The sequence below is a fragment of the Eupeodes corollae genome, chromosome 1 (genome assembly GCF_945859685.1).
Source record: "Eupeodes corollae chromosome 1, idEupCoro1.1, whole genome shotgun sequence".
NCBI classification, from domain to species: domain Eukaryota; kingdom Metazoa; phylum Arthropoda; class Insecta; order Diptera; family Syrphidae; genus Eupeodes; species Eupeodes corollae.
The window spans coordinates 139,074,063-139,096,526 of NC_079147.1; the positions used below are offsets into that span (position 1 = coordinate 139,074,063).

General features: G+C 34.0%; 2 protein-coding genes across 2 annotated transcripts; one reads left to right on the forward strand and one right to left on the reverse strand.

The window, feature by feature from the left end:
- On the reverse strand, nucleotides 1-6,002 carry LOC129940656 (apyrase). The gene is made up of 2 exons (XM_056049056.1): nucleotides 4,779-6,002; nucleotides 1-478 (listed from the first exon to the last, which is right to left on the reverse strand). The coding sequence occupies exons 1-2, from the start codon at nucleotides 5,732-5,734 to the stop codon at nucleotides 187-189; spliced, it is 1,248 nt and encodes a 415-aa protein (XP_055905031.1). The 5' UTR covers nucleotides 5,735-6,002; the 3' UTR covers nucleotides 1-186.
- Nucleotides 6,003-8,496: 2,494 nt separating this feature from the next.
- LOC129941931 (solute carrier family 35 member G1) lies at nucleotides 8,497-16,490 on the forward strand. The gene is made up of 3 exons (XM_056050709.1): nucleotides 8,497-8,769; nucleotides 8,864-9,143; nucleotides 15,324-16,490. The coding sequence occupies exons 2-3, from the start codon at nucleotides 8,935-8,937 to the stop codon at nucleotides 16,159-16,161; spliced, it is 1,047 nt and encodes a 348-aa protein (XP_055906684.1). The 5' UTR covers nucleotides 8,497-8,769; nucleotides 8,864-8,934; the 3' UTR covers nucleotides 16,162-16,490.
- The last annotated feature ends 5,974 nt before the right edge of the window (nucleotides 16,491-22,464 follow it).

Here is a 22,464-nt window from a genome sequence, read left to right on the forward strand (position 1 = left end):
TCAGATTTTGTCATCGGAACGATTTCGTTTTTCTATATAATTATTATAATTTCTGCTTTCAAATAAATAAATAACTAGGCAAGATTACAATTCCGAACTAACATAATATTAATACATTTACAAAATATACACCACAATAATCATCATACAATTATTAAAGCTTAAAACATAAAACTATAAAATTCACTAAATGAATTCGATTCCTTCATATTTGAATTCAGTTGGTATTCTTTGTTCAGGATACAAGACATTACCATCAATATCAAATACTGTGATGAAAGTTGAAGTTTTTCCATTTAATTCTTCAGATTTTATAGCTAGAATGTATTTATCCTCATAGCCTGGAATAAATTTAAAGCTTGAAAAACCATGAGTTGGTTCCTTATTTTCTAAGGTTATCGTTGTGACTTTTGAAAATCGCTCGTCTGCGCTTATAAGTAAATTACATCCCATATGCTCATCGCGGGTTTCATTGTACCTGAAAGAGAAGGGGAACATTGATTTAAACAAATAACATTTAAATATAGCAAATGTCTTTGTAGATATTGTATACAATTTTGAATGGATGCAAGAAGTTAAGCGTCTTGCAACTCGATGCAATACTCGACGGTTAACAAGCAGGATTTCACCTGCATTAATAACACTTTGCGAATCGTCATCTAGATTTTGAGAAGGCTTTTGACCTTCGTCAACAGGAAGTTGGAGGAGTTGTATTTCGGATAAACTCAAATACTATACTTAAGTCATGACGCGTCTACTCGGAGGTTTTCAGTATAGTTTAAAGTCCAAAATAGAGTGGAGCACTTTCAGGTAGATGTCCATCAAATGAAAACCATGGTGGGTCCGAGAAGCAGAAATCATGAGAATATCAACAACAAGGGAAATTTTAAAATGTTTAGCTTCGAAACGCTCCACTCATCCTCTTTGATAAATATTGCCCAACAAGCAGTAAAACTCATGACTTAACTGCAGTTACTAAAGTGCTTTAGTTTTACAACTCTGGGGGGTTATTAGGAAAAACGAAACTCGTTTAAAATAAGGCTTATTCGTTAAATTGCGATTAGGAAAAACGATTGTAGTAACACTAAATCGTCAAATTGCTATTAAGAAAAACGAGAACCGTAAAAATGACAATACTCGTATTTTTATTTACGAGTGCCTTCAGCTTTCGTTTTGGGGGCAGTTGTCAAATGTCATACATTTTTTTTTTGTTGGTTGGTTTTTGTTTTGCTAAGTGAGCAACAAAATGTGAGTAAATAATAAATAAAATTGTGAAAAACATAAAAATGAGTTATTTCTAACCTTCTAGGCCTACAACTAATGCTAAGCAGTTGAATTTGCTGGTAGCTTTTATGGAAACCAATCCAAACATAGCAAAAAAATACTTGCTGACGAGCCAAGCCAAAGCCAAATCCAAAATTCTTTGGAAGGCTTCGACTGATAAGCTAAATGCATGCGGTCCTCTAGAGAAACCAATGGATGGTTGGAAAAGTGTAGGTTTCTTCAAAACAAAACTTTGTGTTTATAATTAATTCTTCGTTAGGTACAATCTTAAGCGCAAAATGTGTGGAAATTTGCTGCATCGAAGTGGTACAGGGGGTGGCCCGAATAAGCAAAAAAATATTCAGAAAATGAAAAAATAGTAATTGCGATTCTAGACCTAAATGAGGCCGTGACATGTAATTTATCAGGGAAAAATTCGGTGATCTGACTGATGCCAATATTCAAGTGTCGATCGGCAGCAGCACCATTGTTAATGTGACTACGAAAGAAGCTGATGAGCAGAAAGTTCTTCTCGCTATGTGAGGAAGTCCTGTCCGGTTCCTCTTTGGTAACCACCCTCGGTGTTGCAGCTAATTTCAATACATTTGTTATGTATGTAGAATTGAAACTTGGAAGGTGAGGATCGATCTCTTCTAATACATTTTTGAATGCGTTCTTGTTTAAACGATAAAGAAGCTTGAACCTGGCAAATATTTTAGGAGTTTTTTTTTTAATACTAGATGGAAAGGATTTCACTTTACTCACGTTGAACTTGGAAGGCTCATTGGGTTCGATGAACCTCTTAAAACTCTTCTTTTTATACGCATTTCTTCTTCTACCTTACTGTGGGATTGATCTTCGCTTTCAAGAAAATAATTGCAGTGAAAAAATATTTTATAGAATTTATGCAAATTAAATTTATTTTTGAAACTTCCTCAACTTTATTTATATTTTGACATTTGTTAATAGGAGTGAAGTTAGTTGCTGCTTTAAAAAATTATCATTTTTCGTTTTTGCCTGGAAACTTTTTTTGCTTTCTATTTTCGTATCTTATAATCGCTCTTCACCATTACTTTCTTTTCTTCGAGTTTCGTTTTTTCTGCCGGTAGTTTCGTAATTCATAATAAGGCCCTGGTATCTTGGAATTATTGTCTCTACTCAAGGCGGAACAGAACCAGGTATCGTGAGCTTTGTCGAGAAATCTAAGCCTGCGCTCGGGATGTTGTCTAATATTTAAAGGAACAACTCCCTAAACCTCTGAAGATGAAGCTACGACTGTTTCGTTCATACGTGGCATATACGGATGTAGCACCTGGAAAATGACAGCTACGATTACCACTGAACTTCAAACTTATATTAACCGACCCGATCGTATATAAAATAAAGCACTATGTAGGACAACGCAAATTTCAATGTATTGGACACATGCTGCGAAAAGGTAAGCATTTTAGGTCTGAGTAAGAAGTTAACTCGATAGAATTACGAGTAACTTTCCTAAGGAGCTACAAATATGATTTTCTGATAATGAAACCGAAAACTTAGTCTTTAAAATTTGTAATAATGAAATCTATGTTCTGTTGCAAAATAGTGCTAGACTCGAAAGTTTCCCAGGGAAATTATATTGTGCTTGCATACATGCAACTGAACGCAAGACACTACATTTTGATCGTGGCAGCCAAAAGGCATTAAAAGTTATTTTCTTAAAGCAAATGGACACGTTTATCTTTATAGACACATTTAGATCAATGTAGATCCATACCGTGAAGAATTGAACTTCTCTAAAAGAAAAAGAAATAATTAAAAAATATGATGACTATGGATTGTCTTGTTCTAGCTTTTAGAAGCTCCAATAAAGCCTAATAGGTTGTTTTCTGGAATATCTTTGAGTTCTTCAAGATTATCAAAGAAGTGTCGGCCTAGTATGATATAGTGCTCGGCAGTTTTATAAGAAGAGGTAGTATCTTCTGGCCTTTCCTCGTTACTGCAGCTCTTCAACATATCATCGGTAGCAAACAGCATATTCTTTTAATGATAAATTAAAACCTTCTGATCTGTTATGAGGATCACAAGTAATCGTAGATTTTTTGTCTAGGTGCATAATCGAGCAGGATCTTGTCGAATTTGGGTCATAATTTCCTAGCTGAGGCACAAGTGTCCAGGCTTTTCCCTCTCCCATCTTGTTACCAATGACCACAGCCATTCGGATTAAATCATTCTCGCTGTGGATCAATAACAATATTGGCGACTTCATTATTCTATACTTATTCAAATGTTTACCAAGTAACCCTCATCAACAATTCAACAAAAACTTTCAAGTATACATCCCTTATAGGTCTTGCAAATCCGACGTACTTGCAAAAAGTGTAATAATAAATTTGCATTTGATGGGTAACAAATCCAACATTGGTATAGCTACGTCTGAAATTATGCTTAAGCATGGTACCATACAAAAATTTAGTCATGGGAGAGGTCTTGGGTTCTATCCCTGCTGTGCAACCTAAAGTTTTATTCACGGGTACTGCCTCTTGCGAGGAATTGACAAATTCTCCAAGAGTAATTCTTGTCATGAAAAAATGCTTTCTCAAATTAGTCGTTCGGATTCGGCATATAAACTGTAGGTCCCCTCCATCCCTGCAATTACTCGCACACAGGAATTGTTGAGAGTTGTAAATCACTAGGCCCTGGTTTACTACGGACTGTTGCGCCACCTAATTTATTTATTTATTTGGTACCATAAAGAAAACAAACCACATGTGGTCTAACCACTTGTCGGCCAACTAAATTTATTTGGCCATGTTTGATGCTTTAAGCTCTAAGTAAGTGATTTTGGTTGGTAGATTGCACATTAGCTCAATTATAGGAGTCCTTATACGACACTGCTTAATAGTTAGGGAGTTTCTTTTGATTGGGAGCTCCTGCAAACGATTTTTGAAGAATCCGAATGGATGGAGAAAGAAAGGCGATAGCGCATCACTATCTAAGTTCATGTTCAGCAAGGATGAACACTTTTGCTTCGATAATCCGGGTGATCTAAGAAATTGTATCTATTGTATATAACTTTTCGTAGCTAGCTCTATCTGGTTCAACGAGTAAGGTAGATCTTAAAATCTATTTGGATTCACAATGGACTAACTATTGGTGTATGTGTTTGGTTTTTCTGTTAATTGCCACCTTAACCTTACCTAACCTATACAGGATTGGTCAAGTGCTGTACTTGTCTTTGTCAGCTCATCAGCTATCTCGTTTCCAAGCAGATCACTTTATCTGTGTATGTCACTGTTAATACCTCATCTTGAAAGACATTGCCTTGGTCTTGAAGTCTGAAGGCGTTGGCAAGTGTGAAGAAACCTGAACCTACTGCACCTACCGTTTCGGGCTCACTCATGTCTGAATGTAGCTCGTGAGCTATAATTACTTTGGGTTGAAAAATTCAAAAATATTTAGACAGAGCTAAAAAACAGTGCATCTGGCTTGCGATGACCTTTTTTGTAAACTTAAATTGTTAAAATACTCACTTGTTTTTGGAACACCTTCTCGGCAGGAAGAACCATTTCTGGTGAACATCCGACCAAGCACCACTTTCATGAATCATATAACCTGGCCAAACAATTCCCATTGATTCTTCACGTAGCACCTTATAATTAAACGACCAATCCAAACTGCGAACTTCACCTCCCGGCGAAATAATCTTCACAAACATTGGATTCTCGTTCTCGAAATCACCCTGCGATGTTGTCCATTCTTTCCCCATTGATCCCACATAGAGCATTTGATTTTTAACAGTCGCCCATTCCGACTTGAAACCTTTACTCGATTGACCATCGCCATCGAGTAATATCACCCAAGGAATGAGCTTATCATTTTCTAACTTATAGACAAGTCCTGTCCTATCGTCGAAACTAAGTAGTTTTCCGTCAAAAGTAACCAATTCGGATAGTTCCATGCCACGATCTTTGAGTGAGAAACTGCTTTCAATTGCTTGAGGTTCCTGATCATCCCAAATGATTCTCAATTCTCTTCTAGATTCGATAAAAGTTAAATAACCTTTCTTAAAGTAGCTCTTCCAGGAGTGTCCGATTTTTGAAGCTGTATCCAAATCGGCAACCATTCCAATTCGAAAAGTTTGTATGCCACGCGCATATTTCGGCGGCGTCAATGGGTACGTCGTGTTATAAATGCTTCGACTAAACACTGACAACGTACTAACTGTTTCAAATGATGATGTGGATTTTGCCTTCATGTAAATAAACACCATTCCCAAAGATATCGATGCTGCTATCAGTAGGGCAAAGTGATAATTGAAACGAAACGTTCGATTGCCAAGCCGATAGGTTGGCGGTGAGCGAAGCGCTGACCTCCAATCTCTTGTGTACATCACACTATTGTTACTTGTGCTGCTAGGATTAGCTGACAAAGTCTCCGATGTCGATAATTTACTATAATGATGAGTGTGGCTGTTTGAGGGGTTCATTGGTCAGCTTTGTTTGCGGACATTGTTGGGATAGGTAGTTGAAGATTCGTTAAGACGACGATTGTTGGAAGCTGCAGAGGTACGTGAAAAATTCATTTAATCAAGATTTTTTGAGGATCTATTTTAAATTGCTTCCACAATATTAAAATGAGCAATAGTTGGGCGTAAGCTTAAGTTGGTTATCAGACGATATCGGATTTACAAATTCTGCTCTTGGACAATTTTGTGACAACACAACACACAACACAACACAAGACAAGTACCAATAACTGTCATGGCTCTGCTCATTGCGAAAAATTTGACAGATTGGATAGATTTCGAAAAATAAATAATAATGCACAGGTTCTCAAACATTATATTTGTTTTGTAACATGAATCTTTTTTCGAATTTATAAAACTTTTAATGAGTGAATTCTCGCTTTTAATTGCAATAAATATTATTGTTGTTTTGATTAGTAGGTATCTAGGCGATCGAAATTTCAGTATTGTTATGCTGGGTACATTTGCAATAATAATCAGCTTTTCGTTGGGTTTTTGGGTTATTTTTGTTATGTTTTTTTGTTCAAGCAGATTACATAAAGAAAAAAACAAAACTAAAGCTGTACGTAAACAAGCCATATAAGCCTCGCCCATTTAAATACGGTACAAATGTTATTAGCATACACGAGCGAGCCAGATTTGTACTGCTCGTGACCAACTTCACGTTGGTGTAATCTATTTTTAAACTCTACTAGCTCTTCTGTAGGTTAAGCGGAAATTAAGTAAAATATTCGACATTTTTGGAATATTAAAACGTGGAACTATATGTTTTACTACAACGAAATAGAAAGTTAATTTAGTAATTCGCATCCTGGAGACTTGCAACTATGATGTAAGGAAGGAGATACATGTCTTGTTCGTTTCGGCCACGATGGAGTACTGCAAAAATTCAAAATTTTAGGCTAGGCGTGCACATGCAAATAGTTCTATCGTAAGTTGCCCAAACATCGCGCACATAAGCAACTCCGAAAGTAATCAAAGAAATAAACCAATACACAAGAAATATTTATTCACCTTGACTAAATTTGTCTCTCTCTTGAATGTCCGCGCAGTTACCTATAATTCCTTGTGGCACAAACTAAGAAATCGGTTCAAGGTGATCGTCTTATTTGTGTCAAACACACAAACTAAAAAGTTGCTCGAATCGGCGACAGAATGATTTCTGCATGTGCGCGGACTCTCATATAAGTCTATAGTGCTCAGTTTAGAAACCGAACAGTTTCGAAACCAAAAGTTGCATATGCGCGCGTAGCCCTAGGCTTTCTGAAATTCAGACGAGCGATTAAGTTTATATTAAATAAGCATGGAATTCAGTTGCAAACACAAATAAATAAATAAATTAGGTGGCGCAACAGTCCATAGAGAACAAGGGCCTAGTGACTTATAACTCTCAACCTTTCCTGTTTGGGAGTAATTGCAGGGGTGCAAACACATAGGGAACTCTTAAAATCGGTCTCAAAAATCTAGCCATTCCCCTTAAACATAAATGTAGGTTTCATAAAATGGCGGTACATAACAGAGGATGACTTGGCTTTACCAATTTAAAAGTAAGTTCTGGAATCCCTTTAGTTTTTATTCCAAATTTAAGTAAGTCTGAACTCGTTTTAAGTCAGATCAAGAATCCAAAGCCAAGGAAGATAAGAAAATTATGGCAAAACTTAGTTGAACGTTAATATCAGCAATATGCCAAAAAACAGACAGTTCTTGAAGCATTCACTTGAGCGCGGCGAACGTACGACGAATGAATTACAAAAATAAGAGTTTGAAGACATATTTCCAAACAAATTATTAACAAAACGATAGCAATATAGTTTTTATCTGATTTATAATGCATACTTTTACTTTTCAATATTATACATTAATAAATTTAAGAAAACAAATTTATTTGTCGGGAAAAAAATTGTAGTTGATACGAACTGTCAAACTTAATTTGCGTTCCACATTATTCACACTCGCAACGAATAAAATAATCGCTAGCACTTAACCTAAAAATATCATTCTTGGTTTTGGTTTTGGAGGTCAAAGTCAAACTTCATTCGTGACGAATTAAAGTTTCATGTGAAAAAAATGTCAAAATCGACGAATATTCGTTCATTCGTTGGTTGTGGTCATGTGAATAATGCTTTAGACGATGATCTGGAATTTTGTAAACAAAAATACGTACTTGGCTTGTTCATTCCCCACACAAGAAAGTCCCGAGCATTGGATCTTTGATTTAAGCTTGTTGATTTTTAACTTACTAAAAATCCAAATAGGAAAGAGGTACCTTAGTTTCTCCACAAACGGTCGGGGTGCACAAAAGTGGGACGATTCTTTTCGGCTCCAGTAATAGCTATCATTGAAATCGATCCGGAAAAATTTTTGAGCCTAGTTACTTACAACTCTCAACCATTCCTGTGTGCGAGTAATGTTGTGAGAAATGGAGATGAACCTGCATGAATTTAGTTTGCGGAATGACCTGGAACTATTCCAGCTGAATATATGGTTCCTGCAACTATTCCAGACCGGTAATTCTCATTTCTTATTCTTTGTAACAGTCGTTTATTATAAATTTAAACTTTCCTTAAGCAATTACCGTTAATGCTTTTTTGAAGCAGTTGCTGGGTTCTTGTTATTATAAAATTCTTCAAACACACTCATTATTGGAATTTGGGAATTTTCGAAATTGGGAAAAAGGACACTAGCTGTCAACTACACTTGTTTTTTTTCTTTTGCAGCACCCCCTCCAGCAGAACTCAGACGACAGGCAGACAAACAGAAATTTTGTAACTGGGAGTGACTTCCTTTTTACTTGTATTACAAAAAAAATTAATTTATTTTTACTAAAAATTGTTTTACGCTCAACACAAACGATGATCGATGTTGGTAAATACTTAGTGACTTTTTATGTAAGTGAAATTTAGAAAAGTGCTGAACAACAAAACGCAATTTATGGTTTTATGTGAAAAATAACAAAACAACTTCGCATCGATTTTTCCTTCCACACCGAAAAAATGGTACATTATCAATTTTACACATATCTACCTACCTACGTTGATTCTTGTGTATTTTTATTATGAACAATTTTCAAGCAAAATGTATTTCTTTTAGATTTAAAACAAACAAACAATTTAAAGGATCAGAATTGCATACAGATTTGATTTTTGAAGAAGGAAGGGACAATGCCTGAAAATTTAGAATTGCATCAATTTGTCGGTGGTCTGCGTCCAAGCAGCACCTCCCACCGATGGCTGACGTCGTTGAAAGCGAAATTAGCATGTCCATATTTAGGAATAATCCTTGCAACGCTATCGTCGCTTTTCTTCTCATTATGTTCGGTAATTGTGAAAGGACTTGTCGATGTTAATCCTATGGAATTGGCATCATTTAGGTGAGTAAATATTTTCTGATTGGCATTTTTGAAATAATTGTTGAAAGTGTTTAGGAAGCCTGATTAATCAAAACATAAGTATAGGGAGTTGTATTAGGTTCTTAGGTAAACAGATAATTTTAAAAAGTTTAAAATGTCCTTAAAATCATTACATTTTTTCAAGGACATTATTTAGAGCTCCTTGATGTTTTGAAGAATATTTAAGTCAAAACTCATAAGTAGCACTTCCATCTACCACTTAGATGGATAGTACTCTAATGCGGGTCTATTATTTTTATTGAGCGACCAACATTTTAGATTTCGTATAATCCTAAACTATTTTATTCAAATTATTTATTTAAAATTTATAAAATAATAAAATATTAATTTAAACATTGTAAAAAAAGAACAGTAACAAAATTGCAAAGTTTTTAATTGAATTCATACCAAATTTAATTCTTAATGTGGAATTCTTTACCAAACTCTGGTTGTCAGTATCTCCTCTTAAATCCTTCTGTGTTTTCCTACCGCTCGCACTGTAACTTGACATGTTTAGAGCCAGAAAATGATTTACAAAAATGATTCATAACTCGTACAAATTTCTTCTAGCCGTTACAATATTTAGCTTACAATTCACTTAGGGCGATTTTGTTCACTATTGCTTAACTTGAAGCAAACTCTCAAGTTGACAAACTTGAGAGTTGACTTTAACTCGAGAGTTAAAAAAAAGTTAAGAATCTATTTTGTTCACTATTTTTTTCATAACTCTCGAGTTTGAAAAACAAAAGTTGGCCAACTTTCAGTTTTGAAAATATCCTTGGGATATTTGTGACAGTCAATAAAAATTAACGAGCTGTTGATGTTCTCCGGTGGCGGTTGCGATTCGTTTTGGTCGATGGCAATGTTATGGAGAACGGCACAAGCCACTATTACTGATTGAACAGTGTCAAGCCTACACCTGAATCCGGTTGCTAAAACTGGAAACCGCCTTTTCCAAACGCCATGTGAATGTTCCACACAATTGCGAGTTCGAATTTGTAATTCGTTATACAAGCTTTCTACTGCGTTTGTGACATTGAGAAATGGTGTTGCAAGATAGGTGGTATTTGTATAGCCCGAATCTCCAACAAGGATAAAATGCTCGAACTCTCCGTCTTCAAACCGTTTCTTTAGACTCGACATGTTGAAAATTCGCTGATCATGAGCAGACCCCTTTCAAAAGAGAATAATGATGAATATCTTTACGAAATTTTTCATTTTTAAAGAGCATAAGCTGTACCTGCCACCGAGCCACGATTTCGTTAATTTTTAAATTAGCTGCAGACACCGTCTGGACGTTCAACGAGAACCAACCTTTTCGATATCTGAAGTTTCTGCATCTGTTCCACCTGGCGATTGAATTCGAATATGGGTGCAATCTATTGCACCAATAGTCCGAGGGAACTTTGCCACTGCAAAAAATTCTTTAGCTGCTTTCAAGCGCTCGTTTTGCATTTGGGGCATTTGAATATACCGTGGGGAAAGTTCGGCAAGAGCTCTGGACACACGTTTCAACACAACGTGTACACTTGTAACACAAACCCCTGAAAAACCCGCGATTGCTAGTTGAAAAGGTCCAAGCGCATAATACCTTAATGCAATTAGCAATTGCATGATAGGTCGTAATTCGCGTGATCTTTTTAGAAAAATGAAAAATATTTCACTTCCACACTTCAACCAAACGAGAAAATTTTACCTCCTTTCATCACACGGCAAGGAATCCTTTATTTCTTCTAGCACCATCATTGTCGTGCGTTTTAAAGGACGGAAACGATGCAAAAAGTCTAGGTCATCCCACGTGTTTAATTGAATGCGTTTGAACATTTTGTATTCCCGTCTCTCAATTTGCAGACTTTCTTCATCTTCGCTGCTTGAAGATGAATATGCCGAATTTTCCCAAAAATAATTTCTTCGATACATTTTTGTTAATTTTTTGTTTAATATATAAAACAAAAGTTTTCTTCTTAACTTCTACTTTTTCGGGAAGTTATGAAAATCAAAAGTTTGTAAACTCTCGAGTTTAAAACCGAAAGTTATAAACGTCAACTTTGAGTGAAAAAAACGGAATTCTCAAGTTGACAATAAAAATCCCCAAGTTATGTTCAACTTCTAGTGAACAAAATCGCCCTTAGTGATAGTGTTATTTTTCAACGGCTATACTTTTAGGTATGTAACTTTGAGACCAAGAAATCATACTTGTTTATCTATACACGACTACTGTTTTAGAACGTCGAATTATTTGGACGATACCATTTTGAATCGAAAATCGGATTGAACTTCTAAGAGTTTACAATAATTGTGGCCAAAATAATAAAAGAGAATAAATCAATACATTTCCTTAACCTTATACATTTAATAACCATGGAACTTTTTTTTAAAATATACAGTTGCTTTTTTATTCATTGAAACTTTTCAAGAAGTAGTTATCAACGGACTGTTACTTTTCTTCATAAAACGAAAAAGTGAAAGTTTAAAATACTTCTTAAAAGTTATTAAATGATTCTTCTTTTTTATATTTAATTAACTAAAATAATAATTTTCCTTCCTCGATAGTGCCGTTGAACCCAACGCTGATATGATCACAAGTTTGATTCTTGTGGGAATGAAAACTTTTATCCCGAACAGGGTTAAAAGCAACAGATCAAAGGAAAACACATGATTTTATTCGAGCTGCTAAGAGGTTATTGGGGCTACAGAAGTAAGTTTCCGTTGCTATAAAGCCAACTCTACTGAGGAAGTTCAAGCCCTCCAGAAAGGCCTGCTGATGTTCTTCAACGCTGGCAAAATCACGGCGTTAGGTTTTTCATATATCCTACTCCACAGGTCTTTATCCTCTAATTATCGACCAATTGCACTAACGTCCTTTCGTTGATTAATTATCGAATCAAGTAATAACAGGTCGAAAGCTTCTTAATGACCAGAGTACGACTTTCGCAGCAGTGTGTCGTCCACTGGTGATCTTATGGTTTATCTCACCAAACAGTGGACGAAATGTTCCATAATTTAATGATTAACATTATTACGGTTGATATTTTAAAAGAATTTGGGAGAGTTCGGCATCTGCTCATGTTATCGAAAATGCATGAATTTTATTTGGATGAATCCTTCTTTCATTGGATTAGAAATTACCTTTCTGATTGTTCAATTATAATAGTTTTGGATGATTTCAAGTCTGAAAACACATTAAATAAATGCTGGTATGCCCCAGGGCTTTATTTTGTTCTGAAACTCATTTTTATTTTCATTAATAATTTCATGTCTGCTACATTTAATACAATTAATTGTTTCGTTAACGATAGCAATCTTAGTTTGTTAGTTGTTTGTTTCACATCCCTTTTCTCATTGAATTCCGATCTTAACAGCATTACACAACCGTGGATTAAAAATCCGCGTGGAATTTAATGTTTCGAAAACCCGATTCTGTCTTGTATCGTTAAAGCTAGATGTACCAGCTATCCATATATGATGTATGCCAGTATGAACATCTCGATATTCGCAGTATGTGTATCACCAGCCACCTTTTGTGGAATGATCACATTTGCGATGTAGCCAAAAGTGCCACAAGATGTTTGAGTTGCCTCAAAAGCTTGAGTATAGTTCCCATCTGTGGGCTGGTGCTCCTGCAACTTACTTAAACCTTTTAGACAGTATTGAAAGTAGAGCATTAAAATTGATTGGTAATAATATCATCATTGGTTTCTTGTCTTACATTTTGTACCTTTATTTTAGAAAAAAAACAGCAGCATTTCTCCCCTTAAACAGTTCGACCCTAATACTCGCTTCTAGGAATGCTCATTAGTGTACCCTCGAGCACATCTTTGGTCGTATTGTCAAGTACAGAGATTCATTCTTTCTTTCACCAATGTACACCGGCATCTTCTTTCCTTCTCTGCCTTTCCTAATACTCACCCTGCTAGTTAAATTACTAATTTCAGACTAATGTAATATGCTTTCTTATATACAGTGATGGACAAAACAATAGGACCATTTTTATAGTTCTTAGTCACACGCTAACAACTTAAATGTTATGTTTTCAAACAATTTTTTTTTTTTTAATTTGATATTTATTATAAGTTTAAAGAGTAAATTAATTAATACATTTTTTCCAAAATGTATACTTACTTATTAAAACAGAAAATATAGAAAAAAAGGTTATGTTTGAATGGACAAAACAATAGGACCATTTATTAAATAAATTATTTTGATTGTGTTTTTGATTTGGTTGTTAGTATTTGGTGGTATAACCCTGGTATTGCATACCAAGCTTTTTGAAAATTGTTCCACAAATCTTCCTTATTTTTTGATTTTTTTCCAGGGAGTTCTTTTTTAACAATGGCCCATAAGTTTTCCAAAGGGTTCAAATCTGGAGATTAAGAAGGCCAGGCCACTACATCGATCATTTTCTCTTCTATCCAGCTTTTGGCTTTTCGAGATGTATGCTTCGGGTCGTTGTCTAGCATGAATTTCCACCTCAACGGCATTTCATATTCGGCATACGGAAGCATAACCTCCTCCGTTTTCGTAGTATATTGATGTTGATGTGCAGCATTTTTTGGACGTCGTACCCATCTCTTACCGTCTGATCCAGAATTTTTCGTTATTTTTGTCCATTATCTGCGTCTACCCAATTTAAATGGTCTTTGGCGAATTTTATTCTATTCTATCGGTGTCTTCTGGTAAGAAGTGGTACTTCCCTAGGACTTCTTCCAAAGAGATTCTGCTCCTCAAGCCGTCTCCTAACTGTTCTTTTACAGATAGGCAAGTCTAGCTCCTTTTTAACATCCCCAGAAGACTTAAACGAGTTCCTCTTACATAAACGTTTTATTTGAGCATCAAGCTTTTGGGATCTTTTCCGTGGTCTGCCTGTTTTTTGGATCTTGGATCTCCCAATTATTTTGGCCACTTCCCGCTGCGACTTTCCATCCTGCACCAGTTTGAGGATAATTTCCCTCATGGTTTGAGTGCAATGTACTTTGTTTCCACCTCTAATGAATGTTTTGTTTGTTTGTTTAGTTTTTCACAATTATTAAATTTATTCTTTATTATTTTTGCTTGAATCAAAAGTTTACCGTTTATCAACGATGATTTACACACAAAAAAATATAACGGTCTTCATCTTAAAGAGAGAGAGCTCATTGTTAAGACATCCTTACTGGTCTTATTGTTTTGTCCATCACTGTATAGTTGAAAATTTACAGTGCAAATATGCGAAAAAGAGGAGATGCTACTATTGATTTACATTTCTTCAAGCCAATGAAGAATTCCATCTGGTTAAGAGGAATAATAACCTAAGTAGAACCAATTAATGTAATATTTTGTCTAACGTTATTTAAAAATAATTAAAACCAGTCTGGTTATAGTCTCGCAATTTAAGGAGACTATTTTAGGAGAGTGTCAAAGACAGAATACTAAAAGTTTGTCAGCAAACGCGTTACAAATTTCTATAGTAATAATTATGTTATCTTTGTTATAAATAAAATTTACTGGATAGCCATCCGATTTCCTTTTCGCATTAACACATTTCCAAAAGCTTTTGGGGTCAATATTAAGAGAACTTTTTATACTTATAACATAATATATTTGGCATATAATGGACAACAAAGGTTGGAATATTTGGATGTTTAATGAGGAATTATGACCTAATAAACCTGTAACTTCAACGCCATTTAAAGTTGGTATATTCTCAATACCACGAGCAGATATATATTCAGAAAGCTGCTATTTACGGATACAAAATGTTCATGTACAAAGAGGGTTGCAAATTTCACGGCAAGTTAGGTGACTAGACAATTAATCTAATCTAAAAACCTTGAATACACTAGCCAGGCTAGTTCACTATTATCCCTATACTATATTTTTTGAGAGACCAATGACTCGTCTTTTTTTCTAGTACATATTTCCCTTTATAGTAACCTACATACGTATCGTTTTATCTGCTCCTTTCTGACAAGAACCAAGCTCCAGCCTCTTAACCAATTTAAAAAATGTAGCACTTTAGATAACGTATAACATATCTTCTACTGTCATAAGAAACTCTTTCTGGAAACCGTTCCAAATCCCCCTATTTTCGTTACTACTTTTACACTAAAAATATTTGTTAAATGTTCGTATATAAAATTTGTATTGAAATAAATTTAACAAATATAAATTGTATGTTTTCAGATTCATTGGAGTTCTCCTACCAGCCATACCTATTGTGATATATACCAAACAACCAGTATTTCCCGAGGGTAAACGTATAATTTTACTTTTACGCTGTTTTATGGGTACCACGGGGCTAATGTTAAGTTTTTATGCTTTTCGTCATATGCCTCTGGCAGATGCTTCCGTTATTATTTTCTCAACTCCGGTGTTTGTTGCTATATTTGCTCGTTTGTTTCTAAAAGAACAATGTAGCTTCTTTAACATAATAACAATTGTACTGACATTGATTGGCGTTGTTCTTATAACACGCCCGCCATTTATATTTGGAGATGCAGCACCAAGTTTGGAAGAAGAACGATTTTCAGGTAAGCGTTACGATATTTGGGGTCCAGTAGCAGCGATATCATCGACTCTTTTCGGTGCAAATGTTTATATACTTCTTCGTGCCCTTAAGGGTTTACACTTCTCGGTTATTATGACGAATTTTGGAGCTTTTGCTCTGGTTTACACGTTGATCGTGTGCTGGTCGATTGGAGCAATCTGTTGGCCAGCTTGTGGCTATGATCGGTTTCTTGTTATTGTCTTAGCTTTATTTAGTTTCTTAGGGCAAATTTTGCTCACATTATCGTTGCAGCTTGAACAAGCTGGTCCAGTAGCAATTGCTCGCTGTGCCGATATTGTATTTGCTTTTATATGGCAGATGATTTTCTTTGGTGAAGCACCAACTGGATACTCCTTGTTTGGAGCAACACTTGTTGTCAGTTCAGTGATATTGACAGGTTTGAAAAAGTGGGCAATGTCATTGCCAAGAGATTCAACGACGCGAAAGCGTCTACGGCTATTAATAATTGATTAAACTAAGAAATAGATATAAACAAACACACACACACCCTGGTGGTTTTGACATATTAAAAAGAATTTTAAAAAATATAAATGAAATATATAACTTATGCAAATTAAACTGAGGCTAAATATGGTTGGGAAAGTAATATTATACGTGAATAATACTCAATGAAATCGCATGTTTTACTTAAGAAGTATTATTTCTATAGTATAAGGCTTAGGCAATTTTTATTTTAAATTAATTAATGCAATGGAATAGCAAAATGTTACACACGATCTCTGCCATCATCACATATGAATATAGTTAAAAATTTAAATTAAATTAAATTATTAAAAAAAAAACAAATGATATGTCACTAACAAAAAAAATTAAAACAAATCAGCAATCTAGTCAATAATAACAAAAACACAAATGGTCCCTCTCCCTTCCTCTAAAGATGTGAAAACATATTTTAAAATAAACCAAAGAATCCTCTCATTCGCCTAGTTATTGATTAATAATAATTATTAATTACTATTAAACAAATTCTCAATATAATATATGTTCTAAGAAGGTATTATTTTACATATTTTACACATGGTTGTAAACCAACTCCATGAGCAAACCAAAGACAAGGAAATAAATATATATATTTAATATTTAATATTCCTAAAAATCATAACTTTTTTAATTTATAAATTGCTTTATAAAAAAAAACAAGAACTTACTAAAATTGTACTTCATATGTTAAGAATAAAACAAAGAATATGTCTTTTTATATTTTTAAAATTCCTTTTAGAATGCCTATTAAAAAAAATGTAAAAAACAAAGAATGTTTTAAAACTAGTTTCATTTAACAAAACTAAATGTTAAATAAAATCATTTTTGATTAAAATTATAAGACTTTTATTCTACTTTAAGTTTTCGCCGAAAAATAACATGAGTTAAGAAAATTCATAATTTGTATTAATAGTGTACTCATCAAATTGCTCACAATATTTTTAACAAGTAATTTATTTAACCTTTGCGTTTATTTACGCTCTGAACTTTTATAGCCAATGCAATTCAACCAGCGATTTGGATTCATAGAATTTTGGTAAGATTGAGAAGATGGAGTGCATTATTACAATATTTAGTTCGTTAAGGGAAGGGCTGCCGAGGACCCTCTTCAAGAAAAAGTAAATAAAAAAAAACCATACGATAATCTTTATCCGCTCGTGGTTATGTTTAAAGATAAATCTTTTTTCTCCAATTCTATGTTTGCTTATCGAATTTTGAGAATGTTGGTGACAAATAAAGTGTGTCCCTCACCCATCGGCAGTGGGGAGACCGAAATGTGTCCAAGTCCAAGTTATAATTTCTATGATTAAGTTCGTTTCGATCCATCGTCAATGCATTTTATTTTAAAGGAAGTTCAAGAGTAGGCATGCAAACGCGGTAATCTTAAGTTATCCTTTACGGTTTATGTATCGGATTACCTAATAGGGACTTAATAACTTTTTAAATTTAACTTGTATGCGCGCACTCTCGTCTCACTTACCTTCGAAATTTGATTGTCAATTCATTTAGTTCCCTCATACGGGAACGAAGAACGTCTTCACAAATTATCTATCGAAATTCGGAGTTGGTGTCCGTATTTTTAAAGGAGTTGACTAGTAATTTTAGCCTTGGAACATAGGCAATAACAATTTTAGTGCAAATATTTGTGTCTATATATTGGTTGTGTCAGTGAAACAACGGTTTAGTCGAAGTGTCGAAAATATTGCTGCCATTTAAACGTCCCTTCAAATTCGCTCATACGAGTGAAGAAGAACCAGCCCGGAAAGTGTATCGTAGCGTGGTGACAATGCTTACGCTGCTGGAAAGATGGCGTAGACCAGGACGGACGCCCGAATCATTGAGATGCGCATCTAGATGGCTTCGAATTGCAATTGGGATAAATGAAGAGACTTCTATAAGGCCAGTACAGTATCCTGGTTGTCGACTTCTGTACTATATAGTGGATATTATCACTCCTATCGAGGTACATATGCGAACAATGTACCAATTTTGAATCTTCTTAACCAATTGTTCGATGCAACAAAATTCCAACTATTCGACTTTAAGGTTGCAATATTTAACATTGAATATTTTGGAAACAGGTACAACTTTTCAAACTTTCAACTATTCTACATTTAAATCTTTCAACTTTTCAAACTTTCAAATTAAATAGTTAAATAGTTGAGAGGTTGAATAAGTGAATGGTTTAAAGTTTGAAACGTTGAAGTTTGGTTATAGTTTGTACCTGTTTGCAACAGGTTCGATGCAACAAACACACTTTCGATTCAAAACTTTCAAGTATTCAAAACTTTCAACCATTTAACTGTTCAAACGTTCACCTTTCAACTATTCCACTTTTCAAACTTTCAACTATTCGACTATTGAAAACTGGTACTACCAATCAACCTTTCAAACGTTCACCTATCAAACTTCGAACTATTCGACTTTTCAAACTTTTATCTATTCGACTTTTCGATCTTTTAGCCATTCAACTTTAATCTTTTCAAACTTTTTCAAGTTAAATGGTTCGACGTTTGAACAGTTTAATGGTTGAAAGTTTAAAAGTTTGGTCTTATCACAACGGAAAAAATTGATAATGTTTGATAGAAATAAAATAAGGTTAGTTCGCGAGAAAGAAAGTAGTTTTCTAGTCAAGTAGCCTTAATCATCAAAGATTCATTGTTGAGTGCGATGGAACCGCTGTCAATACAGGCTTCATAGGAGGTGTAATAAGATGCCTAGAACAACAAAAACAGAGTCCATGGTTTATCTGCCAACCACACGCTAATGTACTAACATTGATACACTTATTTGAGCTGGAATCCAAAGCTTTATAGGACCAATCGGAAAAGATTGCGAGATTCTGTCTTTAGTAGACTTTAAATATGTACATAAGCTGTTATCTACCAGATATATCGAATGCAAACGATCTAAACACAGATCAAGTATACCTCTTTCAGATTTGTACCGCTAATAACTGGTCTTTGGTACGAAAAACTTTGAAGAAACAACCCCTGGAAAATTTTGTCACGACAAATAGAATTCTGAGATTTTATATTTTCACAAATTCAATCCAAATGAACATCTTTTACACTTGGTTAATTTATTTTTAAAGTTATGCTCCGATGTGATTTTTCATTAGAAAAAAGCCGAGTTGTATCTATGGATCGAAACACTTGCACAAAAGTATGGTCCTTTCGAGATATATGCCAGCACACTTGAAAGCTGTAATATATCCTACGATTTAAAGGAATGGTATATCGAGCATCCAGAAAACATACTACTTGTAATGTTAGCAGACGAACGGGAACTAAAAAAGATGTTATCTTTGCGGAGGATTTTAAAATGTGTAGATTCTGGTGTAAGAATATTTAAAAATCCAGAACTTACGCCGATATCAATGCTTCGAAGGAAGTGAACGTTACCGAACCACCACTGCTGAAGAAAATTAAAAGTGATGTCATATCATTTGAGTTATTTTGTCCATTTTAAAGATACTTCTTTGTCACACTCAAGCTACGGAAATGTGTGGCAAAATTGTAACAGAGCCCTCTGTTGCTGTAAGCGGTTCTAACAGGAGAGATAAGTTTATTGGGACAACACTAGAATCCCTCAAAATAATGCTTTTTTTTGTAGAAAAAAGAAAAAGACTATGATATTCCTTAATTTAATAAGATTAAAATATTTAAACAAGTTTTGTTAAAAAGAATTCAAGAATGTTTTTTTTTTATATTTTTACTGCAATTAAATATGAATTTTAAAGGAAATTAATGTTTTAATTAATTTTTTTATTTGATTCAGGTTTAAAAAATGTAGTTTTTTTTTTTAAATTTCATAACATAAGGCTTGAGGCGGTATAAAATTCTTTTTTTTTTTAATTAAACTACACCAATTTGATCGTTTTGAATAGTGACAACTTTCTATGAATGTCCGAAATCGAAAATAAAACTAAAAAAAATTGATTACCCCTAATTTCTAAACTATAAAGTCTTTTCTTATACCTCTACAAACATTTTATTGTAGGCTTTATTTTATGTAACCGAAGTGTTACTTTCGTTAAAAGTTATACTATAACACCTTTTATTTATTTATCGTATATGTATTAATGTATCGTATGATTCAACTCAAAATATGTTTCTAATTATGTACCTATAAACATATATTCTAATTATAGGCTTAGTGTTTTTTCTAAATATTACCGTATGCCCTTTAATGTACTTTATTCAAGTAATCGTATCATGCACATGCAACGCTAGTTAAGCTTGACAATGTTATCTTTAAGAAAAATAAAAGCTGAGTTTTTGTCCATCGTTTGAAACGAAAAGATCTTGTTTTATTTTAATTGTCTGACCGTCTTACATTATGTTGTTAAATTTTTTTGTCACTAGTGTTTGCATTTAATTATTAACAAATAAAGTTTATTTTTGTATGCTTGAATTGATTTCCACAGATTAGAAAAATAGGGGAGAGTACGATAACTTAGGGGACAAAGTTCAATGACGGATTTGTATAGAACAATTAAACACAATCATTTTTTACTATGGGAGGGGGGGTCTATCTCCCCCCGTTTAGGCGGTAGGAGAATTTAAAAAAATATGTACGTTAAATGGAAAACAATTATTAAATGATATTGGTAGTACCGTAGACTAACTAATAATAAAGACAGGACACTTCATAGAAAGAAAAAGAAACCAATTTTAGATTGCCTCCACCGAGATTGCCTCCACAGCATACATATTTTGTTCGAAGAGCGATAATTTGTTTGTTGTTATGATTAAAAGTTGCAAGTTGCAATGAATGATCGAACCACACACAGGTCAAAATAAAAAGAACACAGCGCAGACGCAGATACAGACATATTCACAGAGTGATGTAGGTATCAACTTCACAAAAAAAACACAGTTTTAATTTTTGTTGTGTCTTTTTTTCAAGATTGCGATATGCCTTTTTTATTTATTTTATCATTCATTAGAAATTCGTTTTCAATTAATACAAAATAACTTATTAGAAAACGAATTTGGGAATTTTGAAATCCGTTCGTTAGCTGTAAAGGTTCTCTTCAAAATAATAAAAAATGGGCCGAACTGGATCACACAAACTTGCTCTCGTAGCTAACAACTTTAACGCAGCTAGAATTCGATGATGTAGAAGTACATACATATTAATTTGTTCAAAAATATTGTGACAAAATAAAAAAAAACACGTGGGCATATAAGACAAACAACACTATATACCAAGTTTGAAGAAAATCCCTTCAGCCGTTTAGGCTGTACGGGTGGAGACAGACAGAATTGCGAGACCCACTTTTTTTCAACTGGGGATACCATTTTTTAATTAATTCAACATTTTTGTTATTTTAATAATACATATTTGTTTTACGTTTTTTCAATTTTGCAAAAAGCCTGTTACCCAATAGGTCTTATTTTGACCTTCAAATGTCAAAGCGTCCAAATAATTAATACTTTCTTCTAAGAATTTTCGAACGATGTTGTTTTCTTTTAAACCACTCCTATTAATATTTTTGTTAAAAGGGCTTTTAGAATTTAGGCAGTCAAACAAATTGTTCATAAACTCAAAGAATGTTGATGAAGATAAGGCATACGGAGCTACTTCTGAGCTAAATACTTTCATTTCAAAGGCCGTCTTTTTGGAAGCACTTACAGTGTGGCTGAAAATCTGTGTAGCGTACTTTACTTTCATTTTTTGCCAACTGTTTGGCCTGATATGCTTATAAGATATCTTATGTGCCATTTTCGTTGTTTTGTATAGCTCTGCTTCGTAAAGATTTTCTACAACTTGCCAAGTTGCGATGCCCTCGACACATCTTATATTTTTTTTAATAATGTATTACGTGCACTTTTAATGAGATGATAGGGTCATACAAGGTGAACATTTTTTGACAGTTGTGATAAAAGAAGGGCTTTTCTGGTCTTATATATCTAGAAAATTGAACAACCTTCTATTATTCGAACCTTGATCGCATCTTAAACTTCTGACCCGTAGCCCAATGTCTTGACAATAATTAAGATTGTTTATCAGATTTGTTTGTAATTTCTTGCCACTTATTGGTTTATCCGTTACAAAGCAGCTTTTGATTTATTTCCAATTGGAGAACAAACCTCTTATCATAAATTATAACACATATTTACCAATTAGATTTTTCTTTTCATTGCCATCGTCAATGTACCCAACTATTTCATCATAGTAGCCATCAAAATACAAATTTCGTTTAATTGATATTTCATTAAACTTTAATGAAGTTTCTTTAGTATCGTGTGTCCATTTCGAAATTAAGTC

Coding starts and splice junctions, on each gene's coding strand:
- LOC129940656 (XM_056049056.1), bottom strand. CDS start 5,734: ATGAACCCCTCAAACAGCCACACTCATCATTATAGTAAATTATCGACA. Junction 479..4,778: donor AGAAGGTGTTCCAAAAACAA/GTGAGTATTTTA, acceptor CTTCTCTTTCAG/GTACAATGAAACCCGCGATG.
- LOC129941931 (XM_056050709.1), top strand. CDS start 8,935: ATGCCTGAAAATTTAGAATTGCATCAATTTGTCGGTGGTCTGCGTCCA. Junction 9,144..15,323: donor ATGGAATTGGCATCATTTAG/GTGAGTAAATAT, acceptor GTATGTTTTCAG/ATTCATTGGAGTTCTCCTAC.